The sequence below is a fragment of the Tetrao urogallus genome (assembly GCF_951394365.1).
Source record: "Tetrao urogallus genome assembly, chromosome: 24".
Classification (NCBI taxonomy): Eukaryota; Metazoa; Chordata; class Aves; order Galliformes; family Phasianidae; genus Tetrao; species Tetrao urogallus.
Window position 1 is genome coordinate 3790152 of NC_136837.1, and position 23995 is coordinate 3814146.

Consider the following 23995-nt stretch of genomic DNA (forward strand, 5'->3'; position numbering starts at 1 on the left):
TCCAGTAGCAACTGGGCTCAATCCCGGGTGTTTTAATGGCTTGTGGAGGAGGCTGATGGCTGGGTGTGCAGTGAGCCCAGCCCTGCAGGCTGCACCGTGGCGGTGCCACCTCTGGTTGCGTTGCTGCAGCGCTGATAGGAACCGGTCAGAGCTGTGCCAGGAGCTGCTTTGAGGGTGGTTGGGGGACAGCGAGGCAGCAGCTTTTGTCCCAGGTCCTTGTCCCATCCTGAGGGTGTGACAGAGCTGGGGAGCAGAGCCCCGCCGTGCATTGGTTTGTGGGCCTCTGGGATTTGCTCTGAGTGCTCTGAAACACTGATCTGTGTCTGCCTCAAGCCGTGCTCTGGATGCGCAGCCCCAGCGGTGCTGGTGTCCCCCACCTGCCTGTGGTGGCACTGCTGCTGTGCCCTTCTGAGCAAAGCCACTCCTGCGGTGAGCTCAGCCAGCCCAGCCCATCCCTCTGCCTGGGCTCCGTGTGTTTGGTTTGGTCTGAAATCTGTTTGCTTACAAACAAAGCTCAGGCTGTGGGGAACCTTTGGTTCCTGCTCTGTTTGTACGCAGAGGCTGCGGCGTGGACGCGTGCACAGGCAGGGCTGTGCTGGGGGCTGCTGGTGGCAGGGCCAGGGCGTGCGGCGCATTGCTGTCACATTGGAGGTGCCACTCCTGGATACTGGGGAGCCCTTTTGGCTGCTCCTCCATTGCACACCCATGCTGTATTCACATGCTTCTCTCAGAGCTGCGTGCAGGGCTGTGGGTCCTTGCAGGGACCGAGAGCCTCATTCACCCCATGTAGATCAGGGCTGCTGCCTGCACCGTCCTTGGGAGCTGCCTGGCACCACGCACTTGCACAACCAAAATGCATGTGCTCTTGCATCACAGCATGGTTGCAAGCTGTTCTGAGCCTACGAAGGCTCAGGATCAGATCTGGAAACAGTGAGTTTTCCCACTGCCACCGTCACACCCGTGCAGAGGTACAGAAAGCACAACGCTGCACTGGAAAGGCCCTTGGGATGGCAGTGGCTTTGCCAGAGTGAGACTGTACCAGCTTCGCTGCAGCACGGGGACTGTGAACTGCAGCACATGAGCCTCTTTGCAGAGATCCAAGCTAGCTGCTTGTTCCCACCCTTCCTCTCCACTGTAACAGGTGTGGGGCTGCACACCGCGCCGGCACAGCCGGCAATGCCAGGAATGTGCCGAATGCGTCGGGGCTTGACTGCAGGAGGTCTGGGCACAGAGCAGTCGATGAGTCACTTGGAGGGCTGGCAGCAGCCCATGAACCCGTGGACAAGTGAACCCAAAGTCTCCCCCAAACCCAAATCCATGCGAGAAGCAGCCGCCGTCCAACCCGCAGCTGGCTGGATGCTCTGAGCCCGTGCTGTGCTGTGGTGGCGGCAGTGGGGCTGAGGGTTTGGCATTGGGGGTGGAAACAGAATGATGTTTTGCCCCCCAGCATCCCGAGTTGCTGCCCCGGGAATGGGAAATCCAAAGGCTGCACCCATATGCAAAGGGGCCGAGCCCTGCTGCAGGCAGATCTTATCGGCCGCCGCATCTGTGCTTATTTACAGCTCACTCCTGTCTGTGTGGGTTTTTTTGGCCGTTCGATGGTCTTCTATCTTGATTAAAACCATCCCCACAGCAGCCCTCTGCTTTCCAGCCTTCACGGGGTGGTGCCGTGCAGATGTTTGTCCAAAGCTATTTATGAGCACTCGCAGCCTGGACGCCCCCGGGGTTGCAGGCAGGGCTGAGCTGCTGGAGAAGACAAAATCCACTGCGTGTCGGTGTCTGAAATCCCAATCTGCATCGGGCTGTGAGTACCTCTACCCCATGGCTGCAGCAATGGGACCGCGCTGAAAGAGGGGAGCATGGGCTGAGCGTGGATGTTTGCTCCATTACTGCAGGAAAAGGGGAAGCACGGGGCTGGGGATGGAGATGCTTTCCTTACCCCGCGGGTCTGCTTTGGTGGCTGAGCTTTTTCTCATCCCCTCAGTGGCTGCAGGCACTGATGTGCTCTGGCATGGGATGGTGGGGGCCGGCGGCAACTGCAGCCCAAGGTTAATCATCAGCTGCCCCACAGGATGGCTAACAGCAGTAGGAAGGGAAGGAGATGTGTCCAGTCCCCGCAGCACTGGGGGGGGGGGGGGTCTGTGCCTGGGGAGCGGGGAGATGTCCCTGCCAAGGGATTAACCCTGTACTGACAGCACGCCTGGCTGCAGGTGGTGACTTTTGTTAGAGGGAACGTTCGCCCTTCCCAGAGACGCAAGGATGGTGCCAGCTGCGTGCTGCACCCCACAGCATCCCCCCCTCTGCTATTCTCCGCTGCTCATTGGGCTGCAGAGTCCAGCCTCACTGCACAGAGGCAGGATGAGGCCCTCAGGGTCCACGCTGCGCGGAGACGTGGAGCAGCGTGGGATGCTCATAATGAGGACTTTGCAACCGCCACCAGGTGCAGCTGCTCAGTGCTGTAGGGACAGGCACGAATCCCCCAGGGTGCAGAGCCCCTCGGGAGCCCCTTTGTGTTGGGAGAGGGTGGATGGGTGAGCCGCACCGCGGTGACGCGCGAGGGGCTTTGGGACACCGTAACCAACGCCGATGGAAGAATCCTACCGCTGCGGCGCGGTGCCGAGGGGGTTAAAGCAGCCGGGCTGCGGTGGCTGTTAATGATTGATACTGACCGCGGTCCCGAAGGGCTCTGCAGGAAATCATCCAGCGGCAGCTCACAGCCGCCGGCTTTGGCAAACGGTGCGGACGGAAGGGACGCGCGGTGGCGGCGGTGAGTGCGTGCGGTGCGGTGCGGTGCGGTGCGGTGCGGTGACACACGTGGGCCATTGTCTGCGGGCGGGGGGGCCGCGGGGCGACGCGGATGCGGCCGCCGAAGTGTCACTGCGGTGCCCGTCGCCGGAAGGATGCTGTCGCGATTATCGTGTGCAGTGGTTTAAGCAGGTGCTGAGGATTTAACCCGAAAGGATTTCCCCACGCTGCTGCCGTAATCCCCCACCCCTGACCTGAGTTGCCCGAGGAGAGCTCGGCTCTGGTTTGCTTTCTGCCTCGATTGCTTCAGACAGGTATTTCTGCTGCCTGGAGGTGGTTTGGTAAAGAGCTTAGGGAGAGCTTTATATCCCTCAGGCCTGGGGTTGATGTGCGGTTCTGTGGCCATATCTGTGCAGCACCTGGTGTGGAGGTTTTGCCCACAGCACCGCGCCGGACCCTGCGCCCACATCCCCACTGTGACCCCATGGCCAGGGGGATGGTCTGCAGATCCGGAATGGTTCCAGGTTGGTGGGGGCTGTGGTTTTGTGGGGGGAGGCTGATGGCTGTGTCCTGAGCTGGGTTATGCACTCCACGTCTCCTGTCTGCTCACCCACGCTGTGCCATGTGCATCTCAGCGTCTGCACAGCTCTCTGTGGGCACAGTGGGTGCTGGGATGTGGGTGTATTTGTCCCCAAGAAGGGACAGCGGGGTGATGTGGCTGAAGTGGGCACAGAGCTGTGCCCCCATCCTCGGTCACTGCTGTCACACCGCTGCGACATTCCTCAAATGTCAGACCATGGATATGGGCTGCCCCAGGCTCTGCATCTCTCTCAGCAGCGCATTCCAGCTGGGCTGTCCCTTTGAGGGATGCCTTTGCCTCTCCCCCTTCCAGAACCGGAGCTGTGATGGAGCTGGAGTTACCAGGGAGATCAAACATAAACTCTCTGCTTCCCCCGGACTCTTCTCCTTGGCTGGAGCAGGAGGGGAGTGCCGGCCCCCCCGCCGCAGGCAATGCTGACTGCCAGCAGCCGCTTTGTTCTCTGGAAATCCCCTGAGGTCCTTGGGCTCCATCCCGCCCTGCAGTGCTGAACACAGACGGGGCTTCGCCATCCTATCTCCCGTCTATCAGGGCTGGGACCCCGGATCCATGATGGTCCCAACCTTGTAGGGTCCCTCAGGTGTCCCGCTCAGTGCCACCACCGCCCAGCTGCGTGGTGGTGACGTTACACGTTGTGCTCAGTGATGCAGAGTCACACTGTGGGATGTGGGTGCGCAGGCAGCCGCCGTGCTCCCTCCCTTCCGGGGACTTTGCCCAGCAGCTGCCAACCCCAGCGCTGCGTGCAGGATCCAACTCAGGCTTTGTGACTTTCCCTACTTGTGTATCTCCCATGGATTTACTGCCAGGATGTGTTTGCAGCCTGGAAAGCCCAGCCTGGCTGAGGTGCTGGTGGGCTCAGTGGCCCACCCTGCAGGGTGTGCAGGATGCAGCAAATCATGGGTGCAGGCTGACGTCCAGTGATGGATGGTGAGGTGCGGTGCTGTGGCAGCTGACGTGTGTGGTTTGTCACCAGGGTGGGGTGGCAGAGAAGACGGGTGCTCATGGCACTCTCCCTCCTGGGGCTGCTCAGCGTTCCTTCCCTGCATGGCCAGGCTTAGAGGTGCCAAATGGCACGTGATGGCCAAAGCGGCCCAGCGGTGTCCCAACACCAGGGCCAACTCCCAAGCCCAGAACAGGGCAGGAGGTCAAATAAATGCATTGCATCCCCAGCAGCTGAATGGGGAACACAACAGTGCGTGGGCCTGTAGGAGCAGGGTGTGCAGATGCTGCTCGGATGCGTCCCCGCACCGTGCCAGGAGCAGCAGGAGCCAGGAGCTCGTTGTTGTTAGCGTGGGGGCTGTGCTGGCTGCTGGCCCCCATCCCTGCCTCGGCGGTGAATGCGGCTCCGGAAACGCTCTCTCAGCTCAGCTGGCGGCGTGGCTGGGGTTAGGGCATGGATTGGGTTACCCTAATCCAATGGGGGAAAACCAGCGGTGAGAGGGAAACCTCCGTGCCTGGCTGCGCACCCAGCACGGCTGTGTGGGTGCCCACAAAGCGCTTTCATCCCAGGGCTGAGCTCAATGCATTTCCAGGCTGTGCTGAGCCCGTGTCAGTGCCTGGTTAGGATGTGGGGCAGGCCAGGGGGGTTGCGTGGAGCTCTGCCCTCCTCTCTTTGCCTTCATCTCCTCCTCTCTCCGCAGCCTTTTCCCTTTCAGCCCCCCCAAGCGAGCCAAGCCTCACTCATAACTCCTGTAAGCAGAAGGGAATTTGGAAACGCTGAGAGCAGCAATTCCCAAACTTCTCCTCCATCAGCTCTGCTCCTGGCTGCTGATTCCCCGCTCTTCCCTTTGTTCAATTCCTATGAATTCCTGTCCGCTTGTTCTGCCCATCCTCCCACAGTGCTGTGACCCACGCTGGGACTGTCACTGTGCACCACGCAGCCGAGCAGGGAGGACGCACAGCCCTCGTTATCCCACTTGGATCAGTTGGAATGGCTGCACAGGGAGCAGCCCGGCCCCCTCCTGCTGCCTTTGTCACGGCCCCTCGCTCTGCGTGGGGACGGCGGAGGAGCTGAGTGCTGGCACTCATCCTCTGGCTGTTGGGTTGCTGCTGCGCCTGCAGAATTGCTTCTATTTATTTTTTTCTCTCGCATCCAATGTGCAGAAGTTGTGCTCTGAGCAGCGCACAGAGGGTCCGGTTTATTATGGCTCAGGGGGAAATAAATCTTCCCAGAGCGTCACTGATTCCTCGCAGACAAAGCTGCTCCTTTGTGCTCCCGGCTGTGCAATGGGGCTGCTGTGTGGATGGAGGAGAAAGGCTCCATTTCCCGATGCTTTGCTCCCACATTTTTGCCCTGTGCTCCCCAGCAGGTCAGGGCTCAGCAGTTTGCACGGGGCTGCTTGGAAATGGGTTCTTCTCTCCCACCTCCTCGCAGGGTGCCCATGGCTGACACCCTGCGTTCCCTTCTTCCTGGGAAAACAAACAGCTTTCAAGGGCTTGGTCAGAGGACAGGGATGTGGCTGAGGAGAGGGAGGGAGAGAGGTGAAGAAAAGGCTGGAAAAACAGAGGAAGGAGGCCAGGATGAAAGGAGGGTTTGGCTCACAGCCACCTGAGCCCCTCGCCCAGGAGCTGCCTGGATGCTCGCCCCCGAAGCCGCTATCGGGACGTGCGTAAATGCTCCAGATTTACGTCTCCAGATTTACACCTCCAGATTTACACGGGGCCCCTCAACGGGGCTGGGGCCAGGGGGTGGGGAGGTGCGTGCAGAGCTGAAATTCGGGTTGGGGTGTGGGAGGACAAGGTGCTTCGTTCCCGGTGGCGTGCAGCCAACACGGGAGCTGGGGGATGCTGTTAGCAGGCTGAGAGCCCTTGGAGGGGTTGGTCTGGATTGAGCCTGACCAAGGAGGGGAGTGCAGTCGGGATCCCCTTCCTCACAGGTCTGCTCTGGGTTTGGTGTTTGGCTGGTTATCAGGGATGGGAGGAGAGGCTGTACCCCCCTCCTCCTCTCCTGCTCCCAGCCCATGTGGATGACAGCTCACAGCCTCCACACCACAAGGATGGCCACAGTGTAGGAACGGTTCCTGGGTTTTGGGTGCAGCTCAGAGGTGACTCGTTCTGTCCCCAGCTCCAGCTCTCAGTGTGCTTTTTGTATCCTGGTGTATCCAGCTTGCTGTGCACACTTCAAGGAGCTCTGCCAATGCATGGTAGCAGTGTGAGATGGGGAGGTAGCACTCATGGTTGCAGTGTGAGTTCCCGTGCAAAGGAACTGCAGAGCAGACTGGGCACCTACATGGATGTGGAGCCTTCTGCACATGACAAGCACTGATGGAGAGGAGCTGTGCACCATACCCTGGAGACCAGGAGGGGTCCTGACCTCCTCCAGGGCAGGCAACTGAAGAGGAAGAGAATGGGATGCAGAGGAACTCCAGGCAAAAGCCTGAGCTTTGGAACAGCTCCTAGACAGAGGCAGCCAGCTGTGAATCCTGCCAGGGATGCACAGCACTACTGATGAGCTTTGGTGATGTACGTGTGGCACAGTGCTGCTGCTGCTGCTGCTTGCACCAAGGGGGAGTGCAGGAGAGGGATGCACCCATGCAGCACTTTGGCCACCGCAGGGTCCTTGGGTTGTACTCCTGGCCGTGTCCCAAGGTTTTGTTTGCAAACGCTGGGCAGCAGTGACCTTCACAGTGCAGGAAGGGCACCAGGTGAGCCAGGAGGGTTTTCCCCATGGGGAAAGGGTGGGGTTGTCCTCCCCGCGCTCGGCAAACTTTGACTTTGGGGAGGGGGGAGGAAAGCAGCACCCAGAGAAAGTTTGTTCTTCACTTCCTGTGTTTATTCCCTTCCCTTTCTCCCTACCTTTTGGAAAAAAAGCAATGGGAGATTGAGAATATGCTTTTTGTGTGTGTGTGTGTTTACCCTAAGGAAAAGCCCCAGCTTTTCTCTCCTGAGAGATCCAGGGCAGCCCCCACCCAGAGCTGCTGCTCAGAGTCCCATTGTATGGCTGCTCTCTCTGGCACAGATGTGCCCATGGCCGTGGCCACCCTGGGCGACTGATGGCTGTGACATGGCCCAGCTGGCACAGCCAGAACAGCGCTGCCCTGAGACCACACAGCCAAGGCTGAACCCCACTTCACAGCTCCTGAAGCCACTACTGAGAGCAGCTCTGTGCCACCCTTGAGTGGCACCAGGGATGGGGCAGGCAGGGAAGCATTGGGGTGTTTGCTGGCTCTGGTGTTGGTGCTGGCACTGGGTGCACAGCAGCGGGTTGGCACGTGCCCATGGGCCGTTGGGGAACCTTGATCGCTGGCAGCAGATGGTGGCAGTGATTGGGGAGCTGCAGTGGTGTGGATGAGTGCACGTGTCCCACCCCACAGCCAGCAGCGTGCTAGCAAGAGGAGCTGTGCATTGCTCCTGGCTGCCCTCACAGCAGTGTCAGCCAATGGTGCTCTAAAGGGGTGCACAGGGTTGACTGGGAGCCGCCATCTCAGCCTTGCTGGACCTTCCTCTGGTTTGCTACTGGTGACGTTCTCATCCCCGGCTTCTCCCCGCTACCCTCCTGGCAGTGACGAGGACTGTTTGTGTTGGCCAAGGTGAGCATTGGGGTTGGCAGCAGCATTGGGGTTGGCACTAGCATTGAGGTGGGCTCCAGCACTGACCCTGCTCACCCCAGTCTGGCCAGTGAGGGAGTCTGTGCCTCCAGGTCCTGATTTCGGGAGGAGCAGGTGAATGATGCAATGCTGCTGACGCTGGGCTGAGCAGCACTGCATGCTGGCCGTGTCCCGAGGTGGTCCCAGGGCACCGGCAGAGCAGGGACGTGGTGTGATGGAGGCCAGCTGCTTGCTGCGCTCCGCTTCCTTCTTTGGAGGTTTCCTTGGAGGGGAGGGAAGGCAGCGCTGACATCTCAGTGCATTATCATAACAGTCCTGGTGCATTCGCATTGGTTTTTCAAAGCGCCGTGCCCAGCGGGAGGGCTGGGTAACCCCGGCTGTGCCTCCCCCCTTCTTCTGCTGGGTTGCAAAGGGCTCCCCAGATCCCATCCCCGAGTGTCGAAGCCCCACGCGGTCCCCGTCCCCTGTGCTGCACAGCGGTGGTTGGTGCTGGTGGGGGTCCCGTTGCTCTCCTGATGTGACCTGGGAAGGGACGGAAGCGCAGCAGGGAGGGAGCGGGGAGGGTTTGGGGACAGAAGCAGGGGGAAGGGACGCAGACAGCGAATGCAGGGCAGCGGCAGCGCCGGCACCGCGCGGCTCCCTTCCTCACCGCCGCACCGTCCCCTCCCTGAGCACACTGCTCTGTGCTGGGGGGGGGGGACGACCCCGCAGCCCCCATCTTGCCCCGCTCGCCCTTTGCTCGCCGGATCGCTGCACCTGGGTTGGAGGAGGGGGGGGGGAAGGAGGCGGCGAGCTCTGCGCTGCCCTTCGCTTCTCCTCTGCTTGGGGACGCGAACGGGAGCCGCAAGCTTGTCCCCGCTTTGCCGCCTCGCCAAGCCGCACCGCATCGGGGCTGCCAGCGCCCGCGAGAGCCGCTCTCTGAGCTCCACCGCTGCCACCTTGGAAAACACCGATGCCACCGGCGCGGATTGGCGCAGCTGGGAAAGGACACCGAGCCCCACCGAGCGCTGCCGGTGTCCCCCTGCCCGTGCGGCACCGCCGCGCCCGTGGCACGTGGGGCATAAGCGGTCGCTGGGTGGCACGGGACCTGCCTTGCCCGCTGCTGCCATGGTGGGAGCCGGCAGCCGGCGCTGAGCTCGGAGGGCCACGGCATCATGCTGAAGTTTCGGGCGGATCGAAGGGTGAGGTAGGAACCGCCGGGGTGGGCAGGGGGAGGTCGGGTGGTACGGAGGTGGTGGCGGTGGCTGGGGACCCTCAGCCAGGGTAGGGACTGCTGCATTGCAGTGCTTGGGAGGCGATGTGAACTCGGAGTTTCTGGAGCAGGGTCAGCCGAGACAGATGGTTCTGGGGGGGGTTAAGGAGCTTCTCTCATGTTTCTGAGGCCTGGGGGTGGGAACGGCACAGGGAGGGAGCGTGAGTGCCTGGGCTGGTGCCGGGAGGAGGCACAGGGGCTGTGATGCTCGGTAGGCAGCTTGGCCTGGGGCAGAGCTCAGCCTTTGGGCAGAGAAACCCACAGCAGTGTGAGGGTGGTGGGCAGGGCTGGGGACTTGGGGGATCTGGGGGTTGTGCTCAGTGGAGGCTTGGTGGTACCGGTGACTCAGGGCAGCCCTACTATGCAGGGCTGAGGATCAGGGTGCTGCTTGCTCACTGCATGCACCCTCCCTCGGTGTCAGCATCGTGAGCTGCCCTGTCACTGCCATGCTGTGGCTCTCCAAACTGGGGACAAATGGTGGCTGAAAGCCCCTTTGGTGCCTTCAGAGCTGGGAGCAGGAGTTGGGGATGCTGCCTCTGCAGAGGACTCACATCAGATGCGTTGGCGGCACAGAAAAACCCAGTGCCAGGGGAGCGGGTGCTGCCCCTCGCTGCAGGTTGCAGATTTTTAGGGTAACGCCCAGCAAAGGGGAGAGCAGAGCTGGGTTCAGGACCAGGGTGGGACCTGCATGGGGGCAGCTCCCAGCAGGGCTCTTTTTGGCAGAAAGCTGTGGCTATTCCTGAGCCTGGCTGCAGCCCAGCCTCAGGGTGAAGCGTGCATGGATGGGATGGTCTTGGCAGATGTTTTCTTGCTCAAACTTCCCCTGTTTTGCTGACACTCAGCTCTTGGGCAGCATGACGGGCTGTTTGCACGCTGTCTTCATGGGTGGCCATAGGCAGCTGTGTCCCCATGCCCAGCAGTTTTGGGGGACTGTCGCCAAGAGGGGGTCATTTGCACCCCCCTGTTGCAAAGCAAACTTCCCAGGATGAATGTGGCAGCCCTCACCCAACTTGAGGCATCTGCTGCATTTTGGGCTCAGCTGGCTGCCAAAACCCCACCTGGGGATCTACTGAGAGCCCCCTTCTCCCCCACCAGCAGTGGGGCCAGGTGCTTTGTGACCCTGGCACTGTGGCAAATAGCCCTGAAACCAGCGAGCCCAAGCACAGGATGTGACGTCGGCGTTGATGCTTTCAGCTCAGCCCAGGCTGAGCCTCGGCTGCTGCTCCTGCAGCGATTTATTCTGACAGCTGGGGGGGGGTTATGGAAATGTCTCACCACGCGACAGCCGCTGCTGTGTGATGTGTCCAGCAGAAGTAATGAGGTCTCAGCTGGCAGAGACCTCATTCCGGCTCTTGGCGAGATGAATGCAATCTGGGAAGCGCAGGTGAAAGGCGGTGCAAATGGTGCAAGAAGCACAACAAAGCTCTGGTGCTGGAGCAGCAGAACGGTGCTAAAAGCAAAGGGATTTGGGCAGCGAGCAGGGACGGATGGAGCTCTCTGCTTTGCACAGGAGGGTGGGCAGCACCTCGCTGGGTTTCTGTGCACCCTTGGACCCCATCCTTCCCCTTCCTGGGTGCTAACAGAGCCCACTGCGTTGTGTCTTGCAGCCACAATGAAAGGCGGAACACCTTCCTGCACCCAGTGACAGGACAGCTCCCGGAAGAAAACTCAAGATCAGACTTGCAAAAGTAGGTTGGGTCCCACCTCCCTTTGGTTTCAGGACCAGGGTGGGCTGAGGGATAGGGAAACATCGCCTGGGGAGAGAGGGGAATGTGGGAACGCAGCCATACCGACAGCCCCATCTGTGCCAACAGGCCGACCTTGGACATGTCAAGCAAAGCAGGCAGCAAGCGCCCGGCGAACAGCAGCAACAGCAGCGAACCCTCCAACCACACCATGGTGACAGAGCTGGCTCCGGAGCGGCCCGGAGGCCGGGTGCGTGCCTGGGTCCACTTGGCACAGAGGGCAACGACAGAGCAGACGGGAAGCGTGGGTCCCCCCCGGGCACTGAGCTCATCCTCTCCTCCTCTGCAGGCGTCGCGCTCCTCCCGTAAGGGCATCGCCTTCGGGAAGCGCTCCAACTCCATGAAGAGAAACCCCAACGCCGCCGTCACCAAGAGCGGTTGGCTTTACAAGCAGGTGCCCCAGCCCCGCCGTGCTCCATCCCGAGGGAGTGCTCCTCCCAATGGCTGCTCCTCCCGATGCCTGCGTGCTGCCAGCATCTCACTGCTACTCTCTTGCAGGCCAGCTCGGGGGTGAAGCAGTGGAACAAGCGCTGGTTCGTGCTGGTGGACCGCTGCCTCTTCTACTACAAAGGTACCACGTTTGTGGGTGTTCTTGTTTTTTGCAAGTGCTCACTTTTGCGGGTGCTCACTTCTGTGGGTGCTTTTGTGAGTGTTTTTGCTTCGGCAGGTGCTTGCTTTTCGTGGCTGCGTGCTTTTGTGGGTGTTTGTGCTTTTTGCAGGTGTTTCTGCTCTTTGCAGCTGCTTGCTTTTTTGCGGGTGCTCACGTTTATGGGTGCTTGCTCCTGTGGGTGCTCACCATGCTGGGGCACTGAGGGGTTAATGCCCTTCGCCCGCCTCCTGGCAGCTCACTCAGCTCAGCTCTCCTTGGCAGCCGAGGGCGAGCATGAATTATTGAGCAGGTTGGCGTGCCGAGCAGCGGCACTGCTTGCAGGGGAGGGCGAAGCAACAGGAAGGCAGCGCATTGCCACAGGTGGGCTGCTCACCATGCGTGCCTGCTGGGTCCCACCTTGCCTCTAAACGCCCCTGTTTGCCCACCAGATGAGAAGGAGGAAAGCATCCTGGGCAGCATCCCCCTGCTCAGCTTCCGCGTGGCAGCCGTGCAGCCCTCTGACAACATCAGCAGGAAGCACACCTTTAAGGTGAGTGTGGGGCCGTGTGGGGCTTGGGGGAGAGGGGGGGCTGATGCTGGTGGGATCCCTGCTGTGCCCTCCTCTCGCTTTCTTGGTGGTGGGGCGTGGAGCAGAGCCCAGCTGTGGAGAGGGGAACTGCCAGAATCCCCTGGGATGTGCTGGGGAAACTGAGGCATGAAGGGGGCAAAGCGGCTTCACCTCCCACTGTGTGGGCTGGGAATGCTTTCCCCTCCAAGCCCTGCTCCCATCCTGCCCATTCCAGTGGTGTTTCTCAGCAGAGCTCTCTCTATCAGGCACAGAGCATCCCCAGCTCCATTTTTTTTTGGCTTGCTTTGACTGGTGCATTAGTTGCTGCTCATCAGCCCTCCCTGCAGTGGATGTAGGAGGGGAGAGCTGGAAGGCAGAGGATGGCTGTCCCACATTTGTCCCTGAGCAGACCCCATCTGTCCCCTCCACACGATGCTCAGTGGCGCTCACACAGCACTGGTGGGTACCAGTGTGCACCTTGGGGCACTGCCACCCCTACTGCCATGGTTTCTGAGCACCTCCTTGCTGCCTTGATGCACAGCCTGACTTGTGCAAAGCCAAGCTCACACTTTCCTGCTCGTGAGCTCCACAGACCCATTCCTGCACCTCTGCACTCCCTCAGTGTGTGTGCACCCAGACAGACCCATCCATCAATAGAAATACTGAGCCAACCCCCAGTGCTGGAGCTGGGGTTAGGGCACTGCAGCCCTCACCTCTGCACATGGGGTTTCCCATCCATGAGCAATGCACGTTGCCAGCTGTGGGCTCCAACACCTCAAGCACTGCTCTAAGTTCATTGTGGGGATGCTTTTGCAATTTGAAGGGCACATTTTTGTAGCTGTCACCCTGAAAGCCAGAGCAAGCATGGCTTAGGGTGAGTGCTTGCAAGCAGTGATTACCATGTGCCCATGCCCAGAAAGCTGTGTCTGTCTGTCTGTCTGTGTTGGGAGCAGAGCAATGACCCAGAGGTGGCTTGTGATGTGGTTGGAGAGGAGCCCTGGAGGGCTGATATTCACCAGCTGAGCTCTAAGGACGAGGGGCTGTGTTTTCGTGTGCACTTGGGGGTGCCCGTGGATGGCTTTGTCCCATCCCTGGAGGTGCCCGATGTCATGGATGGAACCCTGGGCAGCCTGAGCTGTGGGTAGCAGCCTGCCCATAGCATGGATGATCTTAAGTCCCCTCCAACCCAACCACGCTGTGGTTCACTCAACACACACCCGAACGTCCCAAAGCTGCGGTGTCACAGTGATCCCCATCCACCTCCAGGGCTGAGCAGTCCCCAAAGCAAAGCGAGGGCTGCGCCCCCGCTCCCCCCGCTGCGCTTTGACCCCATCTCTGTGTTTCCTCCTCTCTCCGTGGGCGAGGATCCCCCAGGGCAGGAGGTCTCCGCGCTCCCGTCAGCCACGCCAGCACCCAGCATAGGTACATTGGCTTGTGTTATGGGTGCATGCAGAGGGTGAGGGGCTGCATGCTTTGCTCACCCCGCTCCCACTAACCTGGGGAGGAATTGGTTTGGTTTGAGCTCTCGTTCAAAGCTCTCGAGCTCTACGAGGGCTGGAGGGACCAGGCAGGAGGCGTCCCTGTCCCCAAGTGGAAACCCCAAATGGAAACCCAAGGGAAGGTTCTAATCAGAACCTCCTTTTTGTTTTTGGTTAATTAAAATGATAAAAATTGAACCCTGAAGGCCTTTCAGGAGGAAAAATCTGCTTTTTTTTTCCATTTCTTCCTCCTTGTTGCCTCCCTTTCCTCTCCAGAGAGGGGGAAGGTGGTTGCTTCAAAAAGGCCCAGGGCAACCAACTCTGCCTACAGCGCAGGGTGGGCTGTGGGTATGGAAAATGAACCCAAAGTGAACTTTTTCCCCCTAAAACATTGTCTGAATCAAGAAGCCACCTTCCCCCTCATCCTGCATGAAGGATAGATAACACTCGGACTGGCTGGGGGTGAGGGCATCACAGTGAGCTTTCGTCCCACCCAGTGCTGTGAGGATACTCCTGGGGGGGGGAAGAACGGAGCACTGCAGCACCAGGAGCTCTTGCCAAGCAGGAGATGGAGCTCTCACACCTTCTGTCTGTCTCTCTCCCCACTTTTCTGCCTTCCTGCAGGTGACGGTGTGCTGGGTGGAGGAGGTGCCGGCGAGTAACGAACAGTCCCTGTCTCCCCAGGCCGAGCACGCCGGCATCCGGACGTACTTCTTCAGTGCTGAGAACACAGAGGAGCAGGAATCCTGGATCCAAGCCATGGGCGAAGCTGCCCGGGTGCAGATCCCCCCAACCCAGAGGTCAGAGCGTTGTCCCTGTCACACAGGGCTGGAGACGCTCCTCTGCCTCTTGGGAATGGGGTGGGGGGGCATGGGAGCAGAATGGAACTGGGGAGCGTCAGCATCCCGCTGAGGCTGTGGGAAGAGGGTTGGGATGTTGACGGCCATCCTGAGGGCGTTATGAAGGAAAGGTAATGCTCTGCTTTCATCTCCGTGCCCTCCAGACACGAGAAGACGGATTCTGAGAACATCCCCCCCAGCAAACACCACCACCACCATCGTAATACCGTGCACCACGAGCACCCCAAAGCTGACCCCAGCGCCAAGACCCGGGGTGAAGGCGACGGCCGTGGCTCAGAGAAACTCGAGAGGAAACCAGAGAGAATGGAGAGCAAGAAGGAACCCTTGGCCAAAGCCAACGGCATCGCCGGGCAAGAGATACCCTCCGAGCCCAGCAGCCCTTACCCCGAAGCACCGCGGGTGCCGACGAGCACAGAGAGGCCGCCCCAACCCAACGGTTGGCCCTACACGTCCCCCAGCCGCCCTGGCAGCACTGCCTACCCCCCACCCGATGGGGAGAGCGCTGCCCATCGCCGCAGCTTCGCCCCCCGCACCAACCCCGAGAAGATCGCGCAGCGTAAGAGCTCCATGACGCAGCTGCAGCAGTGGGTGAACCTGCGCCGGGGCAACGTGCCCCCCGAGGAGCTGCGCAGGTAAGGGCTGAGAGGTCCGGTGGGGGCTCTGGATGTTCTCCTTTTCTCCAGGGTGATGTTCTGGGAATATTTGGCCTTTTCCCACCTATTATATCCCCTTTTGGGTGTCTACAAATCATGTTGGTTCCAAACTGTAGGATACCCCAAAAAGCAAGCAGGGGGGGTTTTGGAGGGGATCACCTCGTGCTTCCCCAGGACGAGGGACACCAGTCAGCTTTCCCAACGCTGCTTGCTCTAAGGGTGTCCTTGCCTATTGTGACCACTCAGTTCTCACTCCTCTCTTCCAGCCCCACCAGGTTTTACCCCGTGTCTCGCCGGGTGCCTGACTACTACCCTCCCTACTCACCCCAGTACCCTGAGGACTATCAGTACTACCCACCCGGCGTGCGCCCCGACAGCATCTGCTCCATGCCCGCCTACGAGCGGGTCAGCCCTCCCTGGGCATTGGACAACAACAAGCGGCATTCCTTCCGCAACGGGGGCCCCTACCAGCTCCAGGAATGGAAGGAGCACCCCGGCTTCGGCCGGCAGGATGTCCCTGTCTGGCTCCCTGGTAGGCAGCCGACTTATTTCGATGAGGTGGATGCTGCCTCGGGGTCGCTGCGGAGGATGTCGCTGCAGCCCCGCTCCCGCTCCGTGCCCCGCTCGCCCAGCCAGGGATCCTACAGCCACACGCGGGTGTACTCCCCGGTGCGCTCTCCCAGCGCTCGCTTCGAGCGGCTGCCGCCCCGTGGAGAGGAGATTTATGTCGACCCCGGCACCTTCATGATGAGGAGATCCATCAGTTCTCCCAAGGTAAGCGCTGGCGTGTGCCGGGGTGGAGGGGAACCTGGTTGAGGGCTGTAGGGTGGGGATGCTGCAGCGCAGCTTGTCCCCTCTGCGTGCATGTGTTGGCCTCGAGGTGCCACCAAGTCCTTGGTGTGCAGCTTTATGTCCTCACTTAGGACCTCACAGTCCCAAGTGGGGCGTGCTGATGCTCCTGTATGTCTGCTGCACTGATAAAAGCCAGCCCTGACCCTCCTGCATGGCTTGGCTCTGTGCAGAGGGGAGCAATCTGCCTCAATTTGCAGCAGTGCAGCGTAGAAAAGAGGGGATACAGGGAGATACCACGTACCCCTCACCTGTCCATGGGGTTTGATGGTGGTCTCCTCTCTCCTCAGTACGACTACCTGGGTGACAGGCGGCCCATCCCTGCAGGAATGTACCCCTACCACTACCCCGCATCCCCCACGGTCCACGACAAGATGGTACGTATGCTGTCAATGTCAATGGGCTGAGCTGGGGGGCTCACAGCCAGGGGGTTCACAGCCATGTGCTCCTCGCTGCCCTCAGCCCCATGGGATGGGGTGCAGGGTCTGTTGTGGGGCACAGCTCACCCTGCCTTGGATGGATGAGAAGGAAATGGCTGCTCCGGAGGGTTGGAGATGGGTTGCAATGGGGCAAGTTGGGACTGTGGAGCTCGGACTGACGCCTCTGGTCCCTCCTGGCCATGCTTTATGAAAGCCCCTGACCCTGTGCTGGGGTTGAAGGTGCACTGAAGCACCCTTGCACCCCCCTATGCTCTGCAATGCCCATCTTGTCACTGCTCCCCCAGGGCTGGGGTGAGGCTGGCGTGCTCCCTGCACCTCTGCTCTCCTTGTATCTCACTTTGGGCTGCTGCTGCTGCTTGTCCCTGGATGGTGTTTTTTCTCCTGGATCGTGGAGCTGGACCTGCAGGTCCACACAGTGCAGCACAGCCCTGAAACTTCATGTCAGGAGCAGCCACTGCAGGAGGGAGAAGCAAAAATGTTCATCAGCTGTCCATGCTGCCATCCATCCTCACCAGCAAGAGATGTAGGGACAGCGAACAAAGACCCAGCATAGGGAGAGGGACCTGCACCATCTGCAGCCCTCCTCGCTTTGGGCAGAGGAGGTGGCACTTTGCTTCCCCAGCCAAGGGGTCTTTGCATTTCTGCAGCCTTCACCTAACCGCTTTGCTTCTTCTTTTATATGTTTTGTGTGTTCGTTTCTTGCCGCATGCCTGCTGGCTCCGGGTAGGATGAACTTTTAGACCTTCAGTTGCAAAGAAACCTAGAGTATTTGGACCAGCAGGTAGGCAGAGCTGGCTGCAAGCCTCACGCTGCTTACATCCCCATGTGCCTCATCCCCAGCAGCGTCCCCGTCCCTCCCAGTGCAGCATCTCGTCCCCTAACATCCATCCTCACCCTTCTTGGCACTAAAGCAGCACGTGTCATCTTTGGTTTGCTTCCTCCATCCTCCCCCTCCGTAGGGTTGTTCATTGCTTGGCAGAAAACCACCCCTGACAGTATCTTCTGTGTGGTGTGCTGGAGCCGAGGGGCAGTGGGGGGACATCCCTGGGTCTGGGGGTGCCTACAGCATCAGTGCTGCAGAAATGGTGGCCCAGGGCTGGGCACAGCACATGGCAACTATAGGCACGGAGGTGCTGGGGGCTTGCCCAGCATCCGCACTGTGCTGCAGGGGGGAGGAAGACAAGCACTGTGCTTTGGTGATAAGCTCACCGTGCGCATCCTCCAAAGCTAGAGGTGGGATGCAGAGCTGGGATTGGGTGACCGGCCCTAAAGTGACAGCTCTGAAGTTTGGCATGCTGTGGGGTGTTTGGAGGAAAGCCGGGAGCTGACCTCATTCTGGGAGCAGGGTGAGGGAGAGCCTTGGGGATCAGCTGTGGGAGTGGTGGGGTGGGAATTGCCGGCACCAGCTGCCACCAATGCGGGGTCTGCAGCCATCGGCTGTTGCTGCCGCCTGGTGCTCGTTACAGGAGCCGGGTTTGCACTGAGGGAGCTGCTCCAGTACAATCTCATTAGTCTGTGAATCCCCATCGGTGCAGCAATCACCGAGATCTGTGTCTGCCTTGGAGCAGAGCCAGGGACAACGCAGGAGCACTCGGTGCAATAAAAACTCTCTGGATTATTTCAATGCCGTCGGCGGCAACGCTCCCTCACCGAAGCACTTTAAAATGCTCCCTAAAAAGGCTTTCCATCTCCTCCTCCTCTCCTGCTGACCTCTAATTCAGGGCAGTGCTGCCAAGTAGCTCTTTGAAAACAATTCACTGCTTTATTTGCACTCTCCGCGTTTATCCAGAGAGCTGTGATGTGTCACCGGTCGGCTCCCTTGGCTGCACCCCAATTGGTGCTGGTCCCCAGTGGGCTCTGCTCCTGGATCTGTGCTGCGAGGGCATCGTCACCTCTGTCTGCAGCACTCCCATGTAACATATCCCCACGGGAGCACCCAGCTCTGCTGCTTGAAGCCACCAAGCTGAAATGGGGGACACAGCCGTCCCCATCCCCACCTGAGCAGGGCCATCCCTCTGCTACGAGGGCAGGACACAGAGCTGTTTGTTGGCCTGACCTGTCTGTCTGTCTGCTGGGGCCATGCAGTGTGTTGCAAACAGTGGGCATCGTGCAAACTTGTGTCTGTGCGTGCGGTTTGCTGCCCAGCCTAGGCTGGATTCAATTTGTTTTCATCCCCAACGAAGCTTTCAGCTCCTGGGATGCTCTCAGCCTGGGACAGCTGTCTGCTGGTGGCTCGAGCCCTTGGGACATCTCTTGGAGGTGGCACCTTGCAGCACAATGCCCTGAGGGTTCCTGGCCAGCACTGCGCCCTCACCTCTCCGCTGACCTCTGACATTTCCTTCCCTGTCTGTCGCAGATGAGCGAGAGCGAAACCCTGATCAGTATGGTGAACAGGATGGTGGAGAGCTCCTCCCCTAGGGCTCAGCTCTACATGCAAGTAAGCCTTGCTAATGCCCGTGCATGGCAGGCCACACCAGCCGCCCCATGCCATCCCTGAGGTCACCTCCTGCCATTCTGCTCATGCAAACTCCAGCATTCACGCAGTGCTGGCACACATCACGCTCTGGGGGTCCCGCTCGTCCATCCCAGGCTTTGCTAAATCCATCCATGAGCCATTCCAGCCCTGTAAATCCTTGTGGTCCTGTGAACACAAGGTGGGGAAGCAGAGGTCCTGAGCTCTGCATCTGTGTTCGGGCGCTTTTGTGTACCAATGTGACCAGAAGGTGGATCTGGAGGAGCCCAGCCAAGGATCTGCAACCAAAGAAACATCAGAGAGAAGCAGCAGCCCATGCACATGGCTGCTCTTCTCCTGCCTGGAGATGGGAGAGACTGCAAAAGCCTGGGGACATCAGTGCTGATGGGTGCAGCTCAGAGTGCTGATGCCCCATGAGGAGGGGAGGGTGTGTGGTCCCATCCCTGGGCTGTGCCTCAGGGTGAAGCTGGAGCTGTTGTGATGCCTTGGTTGCTCTGTGCAGAATCTGCATCCACCAGGCTCTGGCATTTCCCAGGTTCGGGTCTGTTAAGCATTGTCCTGTGGTTTTAAATCACTCTGAAGTAGCATCTAGCTTTCTAGCAATAATGATCTCCTTCTTCCTATCTTATGCCTTTCATCTCGAGGTCTTGGAGGCATTTAATTGGTGAGGTCCCATTAGTAATTTAGATTTCCAGGAAAGGCAAATGACTCACAGAGAAGCTGGATGGTAAACAGGTCCTGATGCAGCAGCTGATTTATGGGCGCTCTGACTCCACTCAGTGGGATTACAGCTTAATCTTGCTGCCTTCATTTCCCTGCCCGTGGAACAGTGGCAGTTGTATGGCAGGCAGTTAATGAGTCACGAGACATCTCTTGGCGTCAGGCAGAGAGCTTGGCTCGGTGCTGCTCACCCAGCCCATGGCACTGGGGCTGGCACTGGGGCTTCCCAGGGCTGGGGCAGAGGGGCTGCTCCTCCCTGCAGGGTTCCTAGCAGCCCCTGAGACCCCGGAGCTGAGCTGACCCCATGCTCTGCTTGCAGGTGACGACGCCTTTCTCAGAAGCCTACAGGGAGACCCTGCATGCCTACAAGATAAGCGAGCAAGACACTGATGTAAGAGCAAATGTCTGTGCTGCGTGTTCTCAGTCTGTCCCGTGCTATTGCCTCTGTCCCTGTGTGTCCTGTTTCCTGTAGGCTGAAGCCCACACATTGTCCCATCCAACCAATGCCATGTTCTGTGGCCTGGCTGCATCCTGTCTCTCCTAGAGAGAGATCAGCCCACTCCTGTCCCTCCTCTTGGCCCTGGTTGAGCACAGATCTGTTTGCACAGGTGCCTGGAGCATCCCACACCCCATTTCTGGGTTCTCACCCTTCCCTTTCTCTTTTTCTTGCCGGGAACAGAAGCTGCTGGGGAAGCTCTGTGAGCAGAACAAAGTGCTGCGGGAGCAGGAGAGGCTGGTGCAGCAGCTCCGAGCAGAGAAGGTTTGTGGTGTGCATGGTTCTGCATGATGCTGCTGCAACACCAAGTGCCCCAGGGCTGAGTGCATTTGGGGATAAACCCCACTGCAAGGCAATGGGGATGGCAAGGAAGTGGCGTGTCCTGCTTTCCTGGCGTTCATCTGTGGGCTGGGGGAGATGTTGTGCTCACGTCGTGGTCCCATGCATTCATGGCCCATTGAGAAGGGAGAAAGCTACATCCTGCACCAGGATGCTCACAGCTGCAGCACCTCTTGTTCTCCTCAGGAGAGTCTGGAGAGTGCCCTGATGGGGACACACCAGGAGCTGGAGATGTTTGGGAGCCAGCCTGCCTACCCTGAGAAGCTGCTGCACAAGAAGGAGTCTCTGCAGAACCAGCTCATCAACATCCGCGTGGAGCTGTCGCAGGCCAGCACGGTAATGGTGCCGCTCTGCATTCCCTATCCCCACCCATCCATCCCTAATGCATGGAGCAGCCAGCAGAGCTTGCACTGGGGGGCAAATCCACCAACCCAATCCCCCTAACTCCTTCCACAGGCCTTGGCCAACAGCACAGCTGAGTATGAGACCCTGGAGAGCGAGGTGTCCGCCCTGCACGATGACCTCTGGGAGCAGCTGAACCTGGATATCCAAGTGAGCATCCCACCTTGTCCCCAGTCCCATGCAGGTGGAAGCCACCTGGTTCCTCTGCTGAGAGCTAATTTGCAAGCAGCTCCTGGTGCTCAGCGTCCTGCTTTGACCTTGCCTAGCAGCACGCAGGTGCTGATGAGGGTGTTTTGCCTTGGGTGCTGATGAGGGGCTGCACGGGGGCCGGGGGGCTCCACCAGCTCCACCCCGGCCTGCAGCTCCCTGTGGGATTTGAGCTGTGGGTGTGATGGCTCAGCCCCCCCTAGGGCTGTGTCTGTCCCAGCTGAACACCCCAGGCCCCGTCACTGGGATGCAGCCAGGATGGAAGGCGCAGGGCTGGGTTTGGGGCTGGTGGCAGCGGGGGCTGCTCTGACCGCTGCCTTTCTCCCCCTTCTCAGAATGAAATGCTGAACCGACAGATCCAGAAGGAGATTTGGCGGATCCAGGATGTGATGGAGGGGCTGAGGAAGAACAACCCATCCCGCGGCACCGACACTGCTAAGCACAGAGGTGAGATGGCTCCGTCCCAGCATGGCACAAAGCCCAGCATGACACATCCCTGGTGACAGCACTTTTGAAGGCACTGTGCCATGGTGCATGCACTTATTTCTGCTTTTCTCTGCAGTGGCCATCGGCCCCTCGGGCACCTACAGCTCCAACAGCCCTGCCAGCCCACTGAGCTCCGCCAGCCTCACCAGCCCCCTCAGCCCCTTCTCCCTCATCTCTGGCTCCCAGGGCTCGCCCACCAAGCCAGGTCCCAGCGAGGTGAGTGAGCCAGGATGTGTTTGGGGAGCCCTTTGTCTCCATCAGGTCCTTCCTTGTCACTTTGCTCATGGGTTGGCCCAGCCTCCTTGCTCTCAGGTGATGGATGGGCACATGGGAGGCTGCAGGGTCTCCTGGAGACATCTGAGTCTGTGTTCCTCACAAGGTATTGCAATCTGTGGGGTCCTACACCAAGACTTGCTCAGCTCTTTTTGCTCAAGGTCCGGCAGTGCTGAGCTCACCCACATCCTTGTGAAGTTGAGGGTGGAATGTGGGGACTCCCCACAGCTGTGCCAAGCAATGCTGATTGTCTCCTGGGGGCTGACAGCTCCAAGCCCTGCCTGACCCTACTCGGAGGTGGGAAACATCCCCCTGTGCATGGGGAAACCCGGCCGGCAGCAACCGCTGCGCTTCCTCCTCCTGCCCTGGCCTTTCACTGTGTTTTATCTCGGTCTCTTTCTAACTCTCTTTTCCTTCCCATCTCTTAGTTTCTCTGCTCTCACGCCTAAATGCTCCTCTCCACCCCAGGAACCCGGCCCGCCTCGACCTCCCCTCCCCAAGTCGTACATCCCCCTGGAGCCTCCTCCGACCGTACCTCCACTCCCTAGCGAGAGCCGCCCCTGGCCGTACCCCACCTCCCCTTCCTGGCAGCGAGGCGGCGAGTCACAGAGGGGACAGGTACCAGAACCTCTCCAAGGCAGCCCCAAAAAGCGTCCCTTCCCTCCATCCCTCCCTTCCTCCCTCCTCAGAGGCTGGTACCAGAGGATGGGGCTGCCCACAAAGGTGATGCTCGGGCGACAGCAGCACGTGGCACTGCCTTTCCAAGGGGCACAGTGGGCAGGGTCCCCATGGTGGCTTCGCCATGTCCTCTCCAAGTCCCCGGTGCTGGTGCACATGCTCAGGACAGGGACAGGCTTCTCCTGGGCAGCTGGACGAGATGCAAATCTGCTGCAGCCTCTCTACTTTCCTCTGCCTTGTCCTCTCTTGCTGTCCTTTCACTCCCCGCTGCGCCAGGGGCTCAGCTGGCCTGGGATGACCACATGAGTACACTAAGGATCTCTGGTGACATCTCAGCCTGGGAATGAGACCATGTTTGTACTCTGGAAGACAGAAGCATTCCTGCAACTTGGTGGTCCTGAGAGGGGCTCAGGATGCATGCATGTGGGGCTGTGAAAACAGGGAATGTTTGCTTGTGCAAGGAGCACCTCCAGCGTCCATGCAACCACAGAGTAACCACAGTCATGGTTGTGTTGTCTGTGTGGTGTAAAGGGTTGTTGGGGTACATCATCTCCATGCAGAGTACAGGACAGCAGTGTGGGGTCACACTGCATTCTTCAGCCTCTCCCTGACCCCCTCCATCATGCTGGATCTGTTGCACTGTTACCAGGCAGGACTCTGAAAGCAGACTTGGCTTGCTCCCTGCTGCTGTCTGCTGTCCTACAGAGCCCCGTTCCCTCCTGCACACAGGGGCTGGAGCTCAGCACTGGGCACCTCCATCCTGCAGCTCTTGGGTACCACCTCTGAGCCGTGTCAGGACTGTAGACAGCTTGTCCCACACAGAACTGTGTCACCAGTACAGCGTTGAGTGCCTGACCCCAATGGGTTTGGGCGAGAGCTGCGGAGCCCTCATAGCCCATGTCGCCACTGGTGGTGCTCATTTGGGGAGCACAGAGACTGCCTAGACAAGTGTCTGTCTGTCCACCTGCTCCTGAGGCTGTGTGCCAACCCATGGCAGCATGCTGTGCCCAGGCAGTTTGTGTGGCCACCCAGCAGAGCAGAGCTTCACCACAGACTCACTTTCTCCCCGCAGCCCAAACCAAGCTTGGAGCAAAGCAAGAAGGAGACGCAGCGAGCGGCTGCCCCCAGCTCCACTGCTGAGGGGCTGCTGAGCCGGCAGGAGCAGGAGGCAGAAAAACAAGCTGCCCTCAACAAAGGTAGGTGCCACCCAGAGGATCCCCTCCAACAGACTCACTGAGCTGCCCTGGCCGCGGGAAGCATTTGTACAACACATTGCAGCTCTCTATCAGCTCTGTGCATGACCAGGACTCTGCTCTGCATCCCCAGAGGGGCTCAGCTCCTTGTTTTGCTTTGTCCTGCAGTGGGCATTGTGCCGCCCCGAACCAAATCCCCGACGGAGGAGGAGGTGGTGCCCACAACAGGGATGCTGAGGAGGAGTGCCAGCGGCATGGCCAACGGGCTGGGCTCCCGGGTAGGGGCTGCTGAAAGGGGCTGGGCAGGGTGGGCAGTGCCAGGGGCTGGGCTGGCAGCTGGGGGCTCAGCAGCGCCGTCTGGAGAGGAGGGAGGACACGTCGCTGTGTCTCAGCACCTGGCTGGG

The 23995-nt window shown here is 59.7% G+C and overlaps 1 protein-coding gene across 1 annotated transcript in view; it reads left to right on the top strand.

Annotated features, from left to right (window-relative positions):
• Positions 1–23995, top strand: part of PLEKHA6 (pleckstrin homology domain containing A6) — a gene marked incomplete at both ends in the record, with an annotated part of 41212 nt that overhangs the window by 15335 nt on the left and 1882 nt on the right. Inside the window, 20 exons of the mRNA XM_079546372.1 lie at positions 10750–10830; positions 10957–11077; positions 11177–11281; positions 11386–11458; positions 11926–12026; positions 14147–14322; positions 14526–15014; positions 15302–15809; positions 16175–16261; positions 17052–17105; positions 18681–18761; positions 19837–19908; positions 20197–20277; positions 20539–20688; positions 20809–20904; positions 21297–21408; positions 21524–21663; positions 22189–22338; positions 23471–23594; positions 23760–23869. Of these exons, the coding sequence (XP_079402498.1) occupies positions 10750–10830; positions 10957–11077; positions 11177–11281; positions 11386–11458; positions 11926–12026; positions 14147–14322; positions 14526–15014; positions 15302–15809; positions 16175–16261; positions 17052–17105; positions 18681–18761; positions 19837–19908; positions 20197–20277; positions 20539–20688; positions 20809–20904; positions 21297–21408; positions 21524–21663; positions 22189–22338; positions 23471–23594; positions 23760–23869 (2911 nt within the window). The remainder of the gene's footprint in view (positions 1–10749; positions 10831–10956; positions 11078–11176; positions 11282–11385; positions 11459–11925; positions 12027–14146; positions 14323–14525; positions 15015–15301; positions 15810–16174; positions 16262–17051; positions 17106–18680; positions 18762–19836; positions 19909–20196; positions 20278–20538; positions 20689–20808; positions 20905–21296; positions 21409–21523; positions 21664–22188; positions 22339–23470; positions 23595–23759; positions 23870–23995) is intronic.